We start from the raw sequence: 19,248 nt of genomic DNA, 5'->3' as shown, positions 1-19,248 counted from the left end.
TTTGCAGAAGCTAGATATCTAAGCTGTTGATGATGACACAGAAGGGTGTAAGTGAAAGCAGCCAATGCCAAAAGTAAGTATTTTGCTCGGGACAGGTGCTCTCTACAGCAGACTCTCAGCAGCTACCCTACTCACCCAAATCCAGACTTCTACAGATGCCTATCACTCAAGAAAACTATGGAGTGAGCCCTCTGAATCACTAATTATATTTGTTCTGAATGATGTATCAGTCCCACACACCTGCCCAGCTATTCTGGGAGCAGAATGTGCCCACGGGATGACAACTCCCGTTCTCACCATAGCTGAGTTTCAACTGGGGTGTAGCCTGGAGTTTCTTCTTCATTTCTCTGTTGCCCAATTAGCACTGAAGCTGTCACTGTAGCATGGAAAGGATTTTTAACTCTGTTAAATGGGACATGATTTCCAAGATACTACAACTACAGTGATTCATGCAGAGACAGCATTCTCCACTGAAGACTAATATTTAGGATAACTGATTCATACATTGGAATGCGCCTTTCCCCCCATATATCTTGATTTCATGATAAAAACAGAGAAGAGGTGCTTATATTCCTAATTTCTAACTTTTAGTCTACTTTTATGAAACCTAAATAATGCAACATTATTTAGAAACTAGTACTGACTCCTCGATATAAGAAATGTGAATTCATAAGCTTAAAACCAGAGTCTGGAGCCAGACTGCCTAGGTTCAAATCTTGACACTTACACGTTTGTTTGAACTGTGCAATCTTGGTCAGGTTACTTAATCTCTGTTCCATGGGTTGGCTCCACTGGGAATTGAATAACACTGCCATTACCTCCCCAAATGTCTGGCACATGGTACGAGACCAAGAAATTTATTTTTATTATATATTATTATGAACTCATTTTAATCTTTCAGTATGATACATATGAGAAATAAAGAAAAACAATAATAATTGCTTAAAAAAAATAAAAATACTTGAATCCAAACTTTCATTTTGGAGTTATTCCCTCCATACCACAAGACAGTGAAATAAAGCAACTGCATCTATACTAGTTTTAGATTCTCTAGCTTGCTGTACAGATAGCACCTCTAATTATAAAATCATATTTTATATTCTATTGATTATAGGATGAGTTGAAATTTTGGGTACAAAGTTTTGTCCAAAGGTATTATGGCTCTATGTATAAGATGGTAAAATATGAGGCAAATCTTATGAGCAAAGAATAAGTAAAGGTAGTTTTCAAAGCCTTTCTCTCCTATCCTAAGTTTTGGCAAATTACAATTGCCCAGGTTGCCCAGTGTTCTCCTCTGTAAAGTGAGAGGGTACCTCCCCCCTAATAGTTCTCACAAAGTTCTAATAAAAACAATAACTATTTTTTAGACTGAATCTTGTAAGTTCCGATAGACTAGCAAAATACTTCCACTGAATTCTCCTCTAATTCTGTTCTCTCGTACCCACAAACAAAAAGGTAATCACCTCATAACTAATTATTATTAGTGTATGATCAGAAGTCTATAATAAAACGTGGTTATTCATCTCACTTTGGATATTGTGTTTTTGCAGACCCTTTAAAAAATTAGGTTTCTAAGGCACTTGTCACATGGTTTTTTCAAGGTGGTTTTTTTTTATATAATTTAGTGGAAATATAAGAGCTGTCCAAAATTTTTTCCATGAATCTCTAAATCCTATCAGGTAATACCAATTAAAACTACTCACTCACACATCTTATATTTCTGTCTTGTAAATTTTGTAAGAGGAACTTATTATATATCTGAAAAATTCTTTTAAACAAGAAATCAGTAGAAACAAGTTGTTGAAAGAAGCTAATAAACCTTTATCACTATCATTCGTGAATTGATAATTAGCATTTCTGAAGTCCATGCTACCTAACATAGGCAAGAATACATAAATTTCAACGATATACAATGGACTTAGTTCTTAATTATAAAGAACTAATATACTCAGGACACAAAGACAACAAAATTATGCTGCTTTTATAAACAACCTAATAAAATATCATCAACAACTCTACATAATAACTTGAGCAAAAGTCCTTTAGAAAAGGTAAGGTGCTATTCAAATGCAAGGAATTATTCATTCCAGTATCCAGAGTGTAAATGCTTTACACTAATTGAATTGATGTTCTCTTTTGAGTTATTCTATTGTGTATGAATCAAGTAGATTCTACCATGGCTGTCATCTTACTTCTTAGGACTGAGTGACTGAAAAACACTTATTTTTAAAAGTCACGTGGGCGCCTGGGTGGCTCAGTCAGTTAAGCGTCTGACTGGCTTAGGTCATGATCTCAAGAGTTCATGGGTTTGAATCCACATCAGGCTCTGTGCTGATGGCTAGCTCAGAGCCTTGAGCCTGTCTTTGGATTCTGTGTCTGCCTCTCTGACCCTCCCCTGCTCATGCTGTCTCTCTCTCTCTCAAAAATAAATAAAAAATTTATTTAAAAAATGATCCTCATTAAATAAATAAATAAATTACATAAATAAATAAATGTCACCAGCTAATTATTCTTTTTACAAATAATTCAGCATACTATTCTTTTATATAGCAAATTACCATGATTTATCTGAAATTCAATCAGATTTATAGAAATTTGGTCTATGAGAAGCTTTTTAGGAGATGGCTGCTTTGTGAAACATGATGTAACTCACCCAACCCTTACTCCTCTACCAAGAAAACTGGCTTCAGAGTTTAAGAACAAAAGCATAAACAGGGGTGCCTGGGTAGCTCAGTGGGTTAAGCGTCCACCTTTGGCTCAGGTCATGATCTCATGGTTCACAAGTTCTAACCCAGCCTCCAACTCTCTGCTCTTAGCTCAAAGCCTGGAGCCTGCTTGGAATTCTGCGCCCTCTCTCTCTGCCCCTTCTCCACCCATACTTGGTCTCTGTCTCTCTCTCTCAAGAATAAATTAAAACATTAACAAATTTTTTTAAAAAAGCATAAACAACATTAGTTAGATCATTCAGGTTCTCATCTTTGCTCCCCAGCCCCACCCAATTCTGAGGACTTTTCTGTATCTTTCCTGCATCTCCATTCTGGATCCAAAAGAAAATAATGGCCTTAGTTGAGCACTGTGCCCATTTTATAACTTGGTGATGACTAAAAATAGCTGCAATAGCACTAATTAGAAAACAATGTTCTTTTAAACTAAATGTGTTGATACATTTGCACCACTCACATCAGTCCTAAAGAAAGATAAGAGATTTTTATAGTACTCTGGATTTCATTTGTTCAGTTTATCAAATACCAGTGTATGGTTTTCGCAACAATATAAAAGTAAAAGATAATCTAGCTTGAGATTGTTGCTTGTTTGTGTTGTACATACCATGGTGAGATTTATGAGGTGAATAATAAATGAGTCAAAATTTTATAAAAATTAAAATATATTCTGGCTTCTACATGCTTCATAGTTTTTTAGATAAATATTACATGCTTACCTTTCTAACGGACTCAAAAAGCTGGAGAAAAAACAGGCTAAGTATTTAAACAAACACTACCAGATGAAAATACTCAAGTGGTGTCAAAATAAATGTTAACTGAAATCCAAAAATTAGGGAAACAAACAAATCTCAAATTACTTACAAGTCGGTTTTGCTCTTGGAGGAAATTTGGTCCGGGTAATAGCCAAAATTATGAAAATAATGACTGGCCATAAAATCAAGACAAGTGTCCAAAGCTGCAAAATAATAATAGGAAAAAATGTTAATTACATTGCAGAACCAAAAACTTGACAAGAAGTACAACATATTATAAACTTCCAACACTAATCTGATGTTTGCTTGTAAATGCTATTAATAAGAAAGGAATGAGAGATTTTTTAAAATGCAAGAGTTCTCGAAATGAACACAAGAATGACTTTTCTAGGCTGAAAATCTTAAAATGAGCTTCTGAAGCTTCCTTACCAGTCATCTCTCATGACTGTCCCCAGAGTGATGATCTCAAAATTCAAACCTGAGCAGTAATTTCTCTGCTTAAAAATCTTTTCGTTGCTTGTTGGATAAGGTTCAACATTCTAAACAGGGCATACAAAACCCCAAATAATTTCAACCTAGGCTTTTCTTACCACTTCTAATGTCAACATTCTAAGGCCAGACATAAAGATTAGTGTGTGACATTGGATAATGGCTCAATAAACATTAGTAAACGAATGAGTGAATAAGTGAGTCAATTAGTCAATGAGTAAACAGGAACTTAAAGTTCTATGTAACCCCCCTATAGCACTATAAATAGTACCTTGTGTCTGCTTTTATCATAGAACTTTTACTATCTATCTATCTACCTACCTACCTACCTATCTACCTACATATTTTTCTTTGGCTTACAATAAATTGGTGATTCTTTTATGGCAGAAAAAGTGTCTTATTCATTTCTGAATTTCCACTGGTACCAAACAAATGCTCAATAAATGTACACTACATCAAAGTTTCCGTTAGGGAATTTCACTGTAAGACACTCAGGAGTGGCTTTTTTTCCCCATATAGACACGATTCAGTTTGTAAGATGTGAACTACTTAATATTACCTACATATAAAATTGGTTCCAGAGCAGTAGCATATATACTCAAGAACATCAACTGTTATGCAAATCACACTGCTCAAACCAAACTGTACAGAATAAACCCTGCCTATACTTAATAAAGTTCAGCTTGGAACTAAGTTTTTATCTGGTTATGCAGACTGTTACCATTTCTCCCCCACTCTCCATAGCTTCAGAGATAACTTATGACAAATCTCAGACTACTGCCTGGGGCTCTTCAAATCTCCAAAACAATCAAGTCCAGTTCAGTTACTGATCTTTAAGTAATATGAAAATCTCCATTGTGTGTCTAGAGCACTGCTGTCCTTGCTGAGAGGCCTGTCACCAACTTGGCAGACTGCAGGTTGAAGGGTAAGTTTTTAGCAAATGGAAGAAGTTGTAGATATAAGAAATCCTAGGTTACTTGGTTTGATCATAGCTGAAAAGCTCCCAGTCTCAACAGCTTAATCTGTAGCAGTACTTCTCAAGCATTAATGTGCACACCAAATCAGCTATCAATCTTGTACACATGTAGTTTCAGATGTACTAGATCTGAGGTGGGGCGGGAAGCCTGCGTTTCTAACACGCTGCAGGTGGGTGATGCTGCTGCTGCTGTCCATGAACCAGACATGGAGTAGAACAGTTCTAAATGTATGCCATCTTACCTAACGAGCAGGATTGTTTATAAAGTCCTAGATTATTTGTGTTGGAAAGTTCCTTTGACATCATTTAGTGGATAGAATTCAGGACATTTGTAAACTTGGATAGGAAAAAAAGATTACATTTTTACTTTCTCTACCTTTTAAATGAATTTTAGCATTTCCATTAATGAGGAACACAGGCAACGAAACATAAATGTTATTAGAAATGCTTGTGACTTTGTCACAAATAAAAATCATAGATATTTTAAAATCACATTAGTGTTGCACTTGCAGATATCTTAAAGTTCTTTAAGTTCACGGTGACCTTAAAAATTAGTTTTGAGTTCACTCTATTTACTTATTTATTTTGTTTGCTTATTGCTATACCAAAGAAACACATACTACCATATCATAGAGTTGCCTTTTAATACCTTAATAACTGAATTTCAATATAACTGGTTTTACTTGTAATTCTATTTATTTTATTGATTTAAAAGCATTATTCTTAGGAGGGTCACAGGCTTTACCAGGCTGTCAGTGATATCTAAGGCACAGTGGAGGCTAAGAAGCCTTGGTCTGATCCAACTTTTGTTTTGTTCTCTGATGTGCAGAAGGTTATCATATTGTTATCCATTAATTTACCCAAAGTCACATAATTTAGGAAGCAGAGCAGGGGGTGAGGATCTGAATATCAAGATACTTAGGCTAATCTTTTTAATTATCATATTGCGCTGAGGAACAAATAATGCCTTACAGAAAGTAAACCAGAAAAATATGGATGTTATAGAAAAATATAAAATGTATTCTAGCCTCATCTCAGATACATTTAAAAAAATCAGAGTCTGTTCTTCAAAGACCTAGGTACAAGTACCATTTTTATCCTATGTGACTTATTTGAAATGTTGACTATAAAGAATTAGGGTTAAAAATATTAATGTTTGTGGATTTCTTGGTTTTATATTTGAGACCGTAGTTATTCTTTTTTTTAAAAAAAGATTCATCTGAGTAGGTTTATTGCCTCATAAACCTAGTTACTTTTAGGAGCATCTATTAATTTTTTATAGCAACCTCATGAGAATTCAGTGAATAACGGAGACCAAGTGAACCAGCACAAATGTATATTCACATTCAAATAAGGGGCCTCTGTAATGGAATATCTTTAAATTATCTTTTGGTTGATCTAATTTAATGTTTTCATTAGGATGTTTTGATAAATTTTGAAATTAACTTTAGACATGATTTAAATCCAGACAAAACTATAATCTAGATCAGAACAGTTTAAGACAATTTGGACTCTGTTAAAGGTGAAAACTACAGCAAGCCCATAAACAATCCCATTATCATAAGATTTCCCCCAAGATCTTAGATCAGAGAGGTTTGGAGAGCATTTCTGTATACTGCATTTTAGAAGGATAATAAACACAAAGCCCTCCACACTGTGATCTTGGGAATGTTAAGGTTGACAAGTTAATCACAAAAGCAAGAAATAAACAAAATTTAAATTTTCATAGCAGCAGGATTGCTCCTGACACCATTCTAAATATTATTATAAACAACCTAGAAGCAAGTGCAGTGTCAAGGATCCAAAGACTAAACCAATGAGCCATGACTCATTTTTGGTTTTTTGGAGAAAGGGCTGGTATATTGATTTTACACATATAGATATTAGGCCTACTCAAAAACTAAAGGAAAAGCAGTTTTTAAAAGTTTCATTTCTTTCTCATATTTTAATCATCTCACATTTGCCTCTATACCTCACGTGTGTTCCATCCTCTACCCTGTGTTCTTGACCTCCAAAGGCATATGCAAACTGAGTAGTCTAAAATTCCTTAGTAGGCTATGGTGTGTGTCTCTTTTTGTTTCTCCAGCATTTATTTCCCATTGATTTGTCCCATTCTCTTCCCTTTCCCTTCCTGAACAATTCACTGCCTGAAAATCCTCGGTCCACACAAGGACCGAGGGCACCACTGTAACACAGTAAGGAAAGTGGGTTCCTAGCAAGGTGTAGAGGAAATGCACAGTGCAGCAGTCAGACCTGGGAGGTCAGAACCCAAGTAGTGCAAGGAAGGTGTTTACTCAGGGAAAGAAGCAGGTGACTGGTTTCACAGAGGAAGGTTGGCCCAAAAAATAAGTGCATTATCCATAAGGGGGGCAGGTTTCTCACTATCCATCAAGGGAATTATAAACATGAAAAAGAGGAAACAAGAATGCTATAGTGTTGGCTTAAAATTAAAGACATGGGTATGAACTCCTGGTTTCCAAAATGCATAAAGAGACATGAAACATAGCTATAAATGTTTGGGTATAACTTTTTTATCTCCTTTTTTCTGGTTTCACAAGTTCTTTCTACCTCATCACACAGTTTCTCTGTCCCGACCCTGGAAATATCCATTCTCCCAAGAAACCTAACTCCTTTTAGTAGGCATCTGAGAGCTAGATGTACTCATTGGTATTAGAATATCACTGTCTCCATGCCTATTGCCACAGAGATAGGTAGATGATAGGTAGGTAGGTAGGTAGGTAGGTAGATCAATCGATCAATAAGATGTACTGCTTAGAGAATGCTGAAAATGATGGGGACATCAATAGAACCAGCCTATCACAAATTTGAGCATCAAATTTGACCCACTGGCCAAGTTTAAACATTAAAAAACATTATGACAATAAAAGATTATATCTAACTGAACAAACTGGAATTCTGAGTCTATGTAGGTGTCAATAAATACATAAGGAAACAACTAGATAAACTGAAAGTTTAATGAGGTATAGTCTCAAAGGAATTTCTCCACAAAATGGGACAAATTGACATTATATGCCTCCTGATGTGAAGCAATGGTGCAAGAACACTGCGTCACTTCTGTAATATTCTTCCCAAAGATAAATAACCAGAATCTAAAAATAAAGAAACAACAGATACTCTACAAAACAACTAATCTTAAATGTTCAAAATGTGTCAGGGTCACGAGAGTCAAGGAAAGATTAACAAACTGTTGCAGAATGAGGGAGACCAGAGACATGAAAACTAGATGCAGAACGTATTCTGAACTCAAATTTTTTGTTATAAAAGACATGGTTGGGACAACTGATGAAGCTCGATTTGTGTCTAAAGATTTGATGGTGATACTGGGACATGGAGGTGAATGTCCTTGTTTGTAAAACAGGCACACTAAAGTATCCAAGGTAATGGAGCATCAATCTCCACTGACTCTAGAAAGAAATTATTTGTACTGTTTTTGCAACTGTTTTTTTAAATTTGAAATTGTTTCAAATTTAAAATTTAGAAATTATTTAAAAAATAATTCTTTTTAAAAATCAAGAGGCAATTTTTAAACGATAACACAAGAGAAGAGATGAAGAGTCAAGAAAAGACATAAAAACAAACATATTTCATATCAAGGAATGGTATCCTACTACACAGAGGTGGTAAGGTTGAGGAAATTAATGGTGACGGCAGGACACATTTCAATGACCTTGAGGTCAGCAAAGTCAGCCACTCAAAATTTCAAGTTTTAAATCTTAGGAAATTCCCAGAATTAACCAAATATAAGTTCACTCCAAATTTTCATTTGGAGCTGATCTGTGGTACCTATTAATTAATTTGCATTACCTAGTAACACTGGCCTTTGCATTTGCTAATAACCATTGTTTCACATATTTAAAAACTTCTCAAATCTAATTTTTTGAAAAATCTGAGCAAAGCACATAATTTCAGCTTTAGGTAATTCACATGCCATTACTTTGTCAGAACCTTTTATTCTAATTACTGCCAGTCCATCTGATTCTCCTTGTATCCACCAGTTTTATTACTCTTACAAATCACTTTCACTGAATGTAAATAAGAAAATAAAATACCAGTGAACTTTAAATTATTTAGTGTTACCATATATTTAAAACTTTGAGGAAACTACTACTATTTGAATGCCTTTAAATAGGGCATTCAAGCTCTAGTCTTCATCATAAATGTCACCATCCCCTACTGTCTTATGCTTGGCCACTCCACATAGTCATATTACTTGTCTTTCCCATACAGACATTTGGGTTTGTACCCCTTGCACTAGAATGGTTTGAAGTTGGCTATGTCCAAAATGAATGATACTGAATATCAGCACAATTTCCAAACTGCAATGGGGATTCTTTTGCCTACCTCTGAAAATCAACAAAAATAAAACGTTTCAGATGAAGATTCTCCATTCTTGGTCACGGAGTCATGGTCTTGGAGAGTCTTACATTCATAGTACAATAAAAAAATTATTGAGCACCTACTGTGTACAGGGCACTGAGGATAGAGCAATTAAAATTTTCAGTCTTTCAGGGAAGGAATCCCTTCAAAAATTTATAATCAAATGTTATAGATGATGCCAAGACACAGGAAGTAGAATGTAAAAGGAAGATAAAGGAGGGCATCTGGGTGGCTCAGTCTGTTAAGCATCCAACTTTGTTTCAGGTCATGATCTCACAGTCCATGAGTTCGAGCCCTGCGTTGGGCTCTGTGCCAACAGCTCAGAGTCTGGACCCTGCTTCAGATTCTGTGTCTCCCTATCTCTCTGCCCCTCTCCTGCTCATGCTCTGTGTCTCCCTCTCTCAAATAAACAAACAAACAAATAAATAAACATTAAAGTTTTTTAAAAAAAATTAAAGAAAGATAAAGCAAGGGGAGTGGAGTCTAAAACCTAAAAGATGAAAAAGGGTCAGGCAGGAGAGAGGATATGTGTGTTGGATGGAATGTGAAAAAGAAGTGGGAGTCTTTCAAGCAGAGGAAACATATGGGTGAAGACCCACAGATGGGAAAGAGGGTGGAATATTCCAGGAAAAGAAATAAGTCCAGAATGACTGGTACATGAAAAGTTAGGGAAAACATCTTTGCCATATGGTTATCCAGCTTCTACTTGAATGCTTCTAGTGACTAGAAGTTCACCATCTCAAGAGACTTCATTATTGGACAACTCACATTGTCTGATTTTGTTTGTTTGTTTTTGCTCATATCAAAGTGATATCTTCCTTCCCATACCTGATACTCACTCATCTTAGTTTGGCCTTTTCTTCCACATGAGAATTCTCCAAGTATTTGAAGAGAGACAAAGTCCTCTCTCCTCCTGTGTACTAATGTCAGTTCCCTCAACAATTCTCTGTTAAATATAATTTCAAAATATCTTCCCCAGGATAAATTCTTTTTACGTGGTCTTATAATTAGTACCAATTCAATATAGTATTCCAAATAATAATAGTTAATATTTATTGACAGCTTAGATTGTGCAAGATGCTATGTTAAACACTTAACGTGCATTAATTATCTCTTTTAATATACTCACCTCATTTCCTCTTGTATATGGGAAATCAGAACCTTAAAGAGATTAAATAAGCCTTCACTCCATAAGCCACTAAATGGTGTTTGAACCTGGAGTGCCTGGCTTGAGCACCTGCACAGGGAAACTTTAAGCAGTGGAGCCAAAGCACTATGGGATAAATTACTAGTTCTCTTTGATCACAATACCGTACTTTTTATCAGTTCAGCATATAAGAGCATTGAAAATCATTGAAAGGTTTTCCTATAACCTAAAACCATAACTTTTTTTTATTACAAACTTGAAAGTAAAAATTGCCCAACCTTCCACATATAAAGTACATGGTTTCTTCCGTCCTTTTCCATTCCTTTACTTTTGCAGTCCCAGAAATCAAAGATGACTATTACTTGGTGGTAACAAGAAGATTCCAAGGTTCACATTCCCAGGTAAGAGGCTGTTATTTTAGATCTGGAATAAACCTTAGTTCCACCCCCAAAACAAGCAAATAAAAGTGGCAAAGCTCTTAGTTAACTGGGCTTTCTGTTCCCGGGCTCTTCTGCCATCCACGGAAATGACTCATCTAAAAACTGGGATCAAGGACATCTTCTGAAATCGATACTTAACAGATTATCGTACATTTTGGAGATTGGTAAATCTTCTATGATGAATACTAAAACAACACTTTTTCATTGGACTTTAAGCTAATTTATTTCTACATTGCTCTCATTTCTAAAACATCTTCATCTCATTTGCTTTTCACTGACTGACTAAACTAACAAAATGGGCATGTCTGCTATATAACAGGCACCAATATCAACAGATAGATCTAAATTTTCTTTGAACAATTAAAAGGGATTAAAGAAGTAAATGATACAGATTCAGAAGAGGAAAAAGGGCCCAGAACATTTGGTCAGGTAGTTGTCTGAATTGTTCAGGACCTAGTTCAGTTTAATCTGATTTATAACTAAATTTGAGATGACAGCCTAATCCTAAATTGCATTAATCAAATAATAATTTTAATACATAGACCAACCTGTTCTAACATTTTAAAGCAGGGACTTTCTCTAGGCACTGTGAAGGGAGGTCATAGGCACAAGGTGGGGATTAGGAAGCAAGTGTCATACTGACCCAAACTGTTAGAAATTAATCAAGTTGTGGGAATGTCTGTGACAGAAAAGCCAGTTAGATCTACCACCAACTGAGCTAAAGGTTGATTCACCAGCCAAACAGTTTGGTTAAAATAAACAGCTCGAAGTAATTTTCCTTCTTCTGTCCTCAATCTGGAATCGGATTCCACTTCTGTAGAGATTTGAAGCCATTCCTTGATATGCCTATTTAGGATTCCTCTTCTTAATGAAAGATAACTCTGATCTTGCACTATCTAGTCTTACATCCTGCAGCCTCTGCTGTGCCAGGACTCAGTTTCCTATCATCAACTAGCATCTCATTAGGTGAGCCTCCCTGTTGCTAACCATCTTCAGTGGAAACTTCATTTTTGCATTATTTCTAGAGTTAAATTACAAGCCCAGCAGGGTAGCAACTGCATCTAATTGATTTTCTCTATTACCTAACATTTCCGTCGGTGCTTAATGTATTTTTTTCATACTCTTTTAGCTTGTTTGCTTGCTTTGCTTTTGTTTTTTTTATATAATTGAGAATTGATGTAACCACTAATATTAAAAAAAAGCAGTAATATCTAAGGCCTCCTTAGCAAATATGATCTCTTCATTGGTGGGCTGAATTTTGAGTGGGGATCAGAGAATGTTGAAAAAAGAAACTCAACTCAGTGGCAGTAGAGAGGCAGCAGGAGGTAGGGAAAAGAATAGATCCATTTTGGGGGGAAATCTGACTTTGAGTCCTTAAATTCACTGTGTGGCCCTGGACAAGTGCCTTGAGTTCTTGGGGACCTATAAAATTAAAGCAGTTAGAGAATCCCAAATATTCCATAGTATCACTATTTGATTTTATAAAAAAGAGAGAAATATTTACTCTAAGAAGAATTTTGAGGGAGGTAACCTCCAAAATTAAAGATCTTGTCTTCCCCCACCCCTTACTCAACAGTTAGCTTATCCCAATATCTTTCTATTTCTTAGACTATATAATTGTTTGAAATTCTTTTCTCATTTCCTTTTCTAGGATATAGTTTTAGAATATATCTCCTCAGTAATTCCCACTCTAATATTTTTACTGTATATTTGATTTTTCCCTTATATATCATTTGTTTCTCCATTAATAGATTCCTAACTCCTTTCTTACAGACTACCCTTCTCACCATTTTGCTTTATGATAGAATCTCTTGAAAACAAAGTGGAAGAGGATGTCTTGATAGTAATTATTCTTTAACAGTCACTAAAGACTATACATTTCCAGTGTCACACAGCTTCATTTCTTTTTTTCTTAAATTTTTTTTTTATGTTTTATTTATTTCTGAGACAGAGAGAGAGAGAGAGAGAGAGACAGCATGAGCAGGGGAAGGTCAGAGAGAGAGGGAGACACAGACTCTGAAACAGGATCCAGGCTCTGAGCTGGCAGTCAGCACAGAGCCCAAAGCGGGGCTCGAACCCACAAACCATGAGATCATGACCTGAGCCGAAGTCAGACGCTTAACCGACTGAGCCACCCAGGCACCCCACACAGCTTCATTTCTATTTTTTATCATGTTCAGAAAGATTACAATGAGAGAAATAAAAATGCCTGCATTTTAAGTAATTGCTTGATGGATGATTAAGTCTAGTACCTACATAACGACTATGTCCTCCCCTCAAATTTTTATACCTCTTTTTTTTCACATTCTCTTTTAGTTTGTTTATATTTTCCCTTTTCACAATTTCTTTTTTCATTTCACCTCCTAACTTTCCAAACTCTTGATTTTCTCATCCTTCCCTGTTAACACCACCACAGGTATATCTTTTCTACCTGTGTCTTCAAGTCTTCTTTCTAAGACAGGAGATAGGGCTGGCCCTAGCCAAACTACAAAGAAGGAAATGTACCTTTCTTTGCCCTCTTGTTTTCTTTTTAGAATTGTCACTCCTCATGGCACCACCATTTTCTAAAGGTCTCTTGTGTCCCTCTAGTTGCTTGTAATGGATTCAAGTGAGCCTTCTGTATTTCTCTAAATTCAGAACTATTTCTGTCTCTTTTTCAAAATTTTTAACACTTACTTATTTTTGAGAGACAGAGAGAGACAGAGCGTGAATGGGGAGGGGTAGAGAGAGAGGAAGACACAGAATCCAAAGCAGGCTCCAGGCTCTGAGCTGTCAGCACAGACCTGACATGGGGCTGAAACTCATGAGCCATGAAATCATGACCTGAGCTGAAGTCAGATGCTCAACAGACTTAGCCACCCAGGTGCCCCAGAACTATTTCTGATTTCATTTCTTGCAATCAACACTTATCTGTCCTGGGTCTCAAGGTAGACTTAATCCTCTGATGTCTCCAAATGAACTAATAGGTCATGCATTCTCTTTCCTTAAGCAAAAGTATAATTAGCAGGGGCTTTTTAGGAATTTTTGACTGCATAAGAATAATACAAGGTATCATACTGAAAATGTTTTAGCATGCCTGAATTCCATCTCCTTTAGATATGCCATATCCAGCAGAAATTGACTAAGATAGAGAAAAACTCAAAAGTAGAAAATTGATATACCAGCTACTTTACAGATAAGGAAAGAACTTATTAAAGTTCCTAAAGATAAACTTTCTCAATGGAAAAAAAAATGTTTTCACCTGAGGGTTGGGTTTCATTATTTTTTAAATTTTTATTTTTAGGTAAAATGGAGTTGTAAGGAAAATATATGACCTCGGCATTCAGTCTATCAGCAATAACAGATATAAGTTTTCAGTTCTTCTATGCTTTTATTTTTAACTGTGGAGTTTTCATCACTTAAGAACTTTACTGTATATAAATTTCTATCTCTCTCCCACAATCCCTTTTCCTGGATTTCTTTCCACAATTACTTTGAATGAAATATGACATACACATCACCCCAAATCCCTCTATATTCTATTTGTCAAGTGTTTCACCATTTGTAAAGCACTTTGAAATATAATGGCACATTTGATTCTTACCACTAAGTGAGATAGATAATGGTAGCCTCTAGTCCCATTTGGCAAATAGGAAAACCAGTGTTCAAAAAAATGGTAGTATGCTCCTCAAGTCATGCAGGCTCTGAGAAGCAGAACCAAGAACCCAACTCTCATCTGACCACACCTACATATCCAGACTCTTCCTACTCAATTCCAAGTAGAACCTAGCATGGAATCATTATGGGAGGTTTTTCTTTTGTGTTGTTCTCAATTTTAAAAGAACACTAATGATATAAATAAAAAATATTAATGATTTAAAACATGATGTCCAAATCCCACACTCATGTAACTACATAACATGATTTTAAATCCTGTCCACCACATTCACAAAGAGGAGTGAACATTACTTCTCATTCCCAATACGTAGACCAGAACACTTAAGTAAGCAGTGTCAGGCACTGCAAGCAAGCCCAGAGTCAGATAAGGTACAGAGATAAAACGCTGGTTTCTATGATGCACCTTATTTGCATAATATTTATATTATTCCTTTGGGGCTGGGGATTGCCACTCTCAAATGAAATATATTGAGTGTCTTTTTTAATTTCCCTGGTTTTCAAACATTCTTCTGAGTATGTGTCAATTCATAGAAACCGACTCCGTTCTCAATCTCCCTATCCCCTGTCTGATGAGTATCTAATAGCTAGCTTTGTAATTTTAAAAGCAAACAAGAATGGAAGAGCACAAAAAAGATGTTGCAATAAATAGAGTATACAGAATGTAGCTGTAAAGTTAAGTGATTCAATAATACTCTTGAAGCATGGCACATAAATTGACTCTTGTTTGACATTTCTAGTAAATAATTTTTAGGTACTAAAATTTCTTAGAAGCTTTCTGTACCAACAGCTTTCAAACCAGTCCCTTTCTGTATCTCACTTTTCAACCGAACTTTCCATCACTTTTGGTTTACAAATGCATTTCTCCTCCATTTATTATTCTTTTCATCTAATACTTTCTTTATCTCATTTTTAACTAAACTTATTAAGAAGTTTTCTGAAAATATTTTGGCCTGCAACCTAGAATTCAACAGTAGTTCCAACTCAAAGAAAAGTGAATCCTTTTCTTTGCCCAGGGCATGTCCTGGTTTACCCTAGCAGTTTACTGAAGTCAAAAGACAGCTTTGGGGTGTGTTTGGACTTGCCCCCATTAGCTATAAGACAGATACAGGGATGATTTCTAAATATCTTATTCCTGCTTTAGAAAATGGCTTCAAACTCCTCTGTTTTTACCTGTCATCAACATCACATTTAAGGACTGCCTGAAGCATTGCCCCCCAATGCCCCTCCCTACCCTTTTGCTACTCACCGGCTGCCTTTTGACACCTAGCCAATTTTTCCAGACCAGGACCCGAAGCTGATGAAACTGGGAAGCCATCCTTCAAACACCACGAACAAGAGAATTCCTCTTTTCCTCCACCCCACAGACGAATTGGTACCCTGTCCAACTTGCTGTGTCAATGGGCCAAACAAAGCCTTTTCACGGCATAGCTTTCCTGAGAGCTGGGGTAAGAAACCCACAGTTCTTCTGCACCTGGATTTTTCCTTTGGGTTAATCCTTGACCAAGGAGTACTTCTCAACCAACTCTTCCTCCAAAACAAGAACTCAGACCAGAACTTGTCGGTGGCTTTGCTTATTTTAAAATAACATCCAGTTACTGCTTGTTGCATGAAGTCTAGACTCAAGAGAGAATGAGTATCATTCAGATAATGCCCCACTGTAAAAAAAAAAAAAAAAAGCTAAACCCACACCTCCTACTCCCCGTGATATTAACTGCCTATCCACACCTTCCAGAAGGTGTCACCTGCACTGGACACGTCATGAGGAATTAGGTGGGACCCTTGCCAGGCCAGTAAGACTTGTCCTACATTCTCTCTCCTTCTTTACTACATAGTGCCTGCTGTAGCAGAGGCAGGACACATAGCATTTTACAGACTCTGGGCCCAGTGACTCATAATCTTTAAATTGCCATTAAGATGTTTTAACTCAATAAGGCCAGAACTCAGCTGAAACACTCTGAACCTCAGCCCATAGAGAAAGTCTCAATCTTTAGCCTAAAGTTACACTGAATGCTTTGATTTGGAGGGAAGTAACTAGGTTGTCTAGGTCTTCCCTTCTGTTACAACTTACTAGGTTAAACAAACTGCAGAAAATAAAAGGGAGGCTGTAGGTGGCATAAATGACATACAATGGATTCCCTCATTTTGAGGATGGGAATTCATGTGGTCCTTTACAAGAAAGCCATGTTATTTTAGGCATTTATAATTAAAGAAGACACAGGTCGACCCAAGATATTCTGAATTTATGATATAGCAGAGTTCTAATGCTCTTGAATATCCAAAGCAGCTAAAGAAATCTATTGTAAATTAGGAGAAAATAAAAAGGCTCTATTCTTGAATTATTCAAGTGTACTTTCTAATTAAGTAATTTTAATTGTGATTTCAGGATACAGATGAAGTCTGGCATAAAGATCTCCAGGAGACAACCTATTTCCTGTGACAACCTATTCCCTATGAAATTCAATGCCTCCACAATTGGGCTCCAACCAATTTTTCAATAATCTACTATAAATGTTTGACTGCTTGCCAAAGTGGTTTATATTACAGTATGTAAACAAACCTCTGCCTTCTGATCCTTGCCTTGCTTACACTGTCTCCTCTACCTGGGATACATCCCTCTCCCTCTCTAACCTCCTACCTCTCAAAATCATTCTCAAGTTGATATCTTCCATGATGCCTTTTGAGAAATACCCATAGGATATCTTCTCTCCTTCCTTTGAATACAGCATAGTTCTTTGTTTATATTTCTCTCAAGGACTTTGCATTTCTTATATTTTGCACTAGACTAAAAATTCTTGAAGATCATAGACTATTTTATATCAAAATACTTTAGACATGATTAATGCTCAATAATTGCTGCTGAATTTACTTGAATATTGAATAAAATATTTGAGCCAAGGCTAGTGAAACTCATCTTTGGTCCTCACACCTTTCTATGACTGATCCCGACTCTATTTGTGAAATCAGTAAAATCAATATTTGAGTTCTCCCTTCAAACTGGGAACAATGCTGGTTCAGCTTCTGGGTCCCCATGCCAACTCTACAATGTTGATGGCAGCCACCCTGAGGCTGACTGGAGCCATGTGGGCACATGCCCATTACCTCAACTTTGGCTCTGTCCCTACTGTGGTGAGTCTTTCTAAGCCTAATCCCCATAAGGCAGTCAGTCCTGAATATCTGGAATTTGGCTCTTTATTTATTTATCTCTGAACAAGGTTAAAGACAAGGTGTTCTTCAGACGTTGAGTGTCTGAAGTAATATCATCTCCTCCTTTACCACTCTCAAGATTCAGTGTCCAAGATTCTTCTGGCTTTCTCAAAGCTTTGCAGGTGACTTGAGGTCCTGCTCCCTGCCTTCTTTCTCTGCCATCTGTCATAGTCTACAACTCATTAATGCTTTGGTTTACAAATAAATATTACTCATTGTGAAGTTAAGGTGGGATCTGGGGATGTGACACTACAGGTCAAGGGACATTACAGGCACAGAGTCACTTTATTCAGGCAGATTGCTTCAGCTTAAAAAGTACTGACTCACCACGTGACTGATGCAGGTAAGAGGTCAGCTTGAAAAGTATCAAATGGTTTCTCCTAGTAGCTGCTCATCATCTTCCCAGTGTAATCACGGAGTTGTTCTGTTGTTTGTTTAACTTTGGTTAAAGTCTCTCTCTCTCTCTCTCTCTCTCTCTCTCTCTCTCTCGCAGGCTGTTCTCTTGCCTGGACACCTTCATCTCCCACCTGTAATTTTCTGATGAAGATAACATATTTTATTACAACCCATGACTTCCCAGGAGATTTATCTCTTCAAAGTAATTTTAAAACTATGCATTGAGTGTTTAATATATGTAAGATATTCCTTTATACTGAAAGACACACAATGTCATAACACACTTACTTGGGGACTGAGGAATTCTTTTACAACACATAATTCAAAGTAGTTTACATTAGGATACACGGAAAATGAGTCTTACAAATTTTGCCCCACTTGAACATCTATATACTGGCATCTATATTGGCCATACCTGCTTCTACTATTTTCTTCAAGGTTTTCAAATTTATTTTAAAATATAATTTTGAAATATCTCCTAAGATTTCATTGCAGAAAAGGATTTACCTAACATTCATCTTGGAAGCTATAGTTTTTGTAAATCAGAAATCATAATCTCTGATCTGAATAGAACTTAAAGCAATTATTAGACCAACCAAAAGGAAATGGAAGAGAATGTGAAGGAGATTAAAGATAGCAAATTCTTTTTTATTTTGTTTCGCACAGAGAAAGATATAGCTTTTCACCCTACTCCTGATTGCAGATTGAGGTGCTTGGCAGATATTTTAGGAGTTCACCTTGAGGGAAAAAAGAACAATTTAGCAACCAGAAGTAAGCTGTACCCAGGACACATAGCCACTGAGAAATGCCTTTAAAAAGCAAAAAGCAAACTTCAAAGCAAATAAACAGAGACAAATTAGAACAATATAAAATCCATGAATGAATACATTTACTAGTAAGCTGTTGACATATTTTATTCCTGTTGTTGTACTGAGAGATTAAATTACTCTATTTAGCCAGACCAGGGTGATCTGCCCAATTACTCAGTGTTCTAATGCTTCTGCCAGAGGCCAGCAGACCCAGGGTGTCTTTAGAATGACTTCCAAGACTCAGACTGTAATATCTG

General features: G+C 36.3%; 1 protein-coding gene across 1 annotated transcript in view; it reads right to left on the bottom strand.

The window, feature by feature from the left end:
- The window catches only part of ABCA12 (ATP binding cassette subfamily A member 12), a 169,270-nt gene extending 153,373 nt beyond the window's left edge, over positions 1-15,897 (bottom strand). Inside the window, exons 1-2 of the mRNA XM_039233104.1 lie at positions 15,829-15,897; positions 3,585-3,678 (exon numbers count right to left, since the gene is read on the bottom strand). Coding sequence (XP_039089035.1) covers positions 3,585-3,678; positions 15,829-15,897 — 163 coding nt within the window. The remainder of the gene's footprint in view (positions 1-3,584; positions 3,679-15,828) is intronic.
- Positions 15,898-19,248: the final 3,351 nt, after the last annotated feature.

The sequence above is a fragment of the Hyaena hyaena genome, unplaced genomic scaffold (assembly GCF_003009895.1).
Source record: "Hyaena hyaena isolate Hyena2069 unplaced genomic scaffold, ASM300989v1 scaffold_71, whole genome shotgun sequence".
Classification (NCBI taxonomy): Eukaryota; Metazoa; Chordata; class Mammalia; order Carnivora; family Hyaenidae; genus Hyaena; species Hyaena hyaena.
Note: the sequence above shows the minus strand (reverse complement) of the source record. Positions and strands in the feature narration are given on the sequence as shown.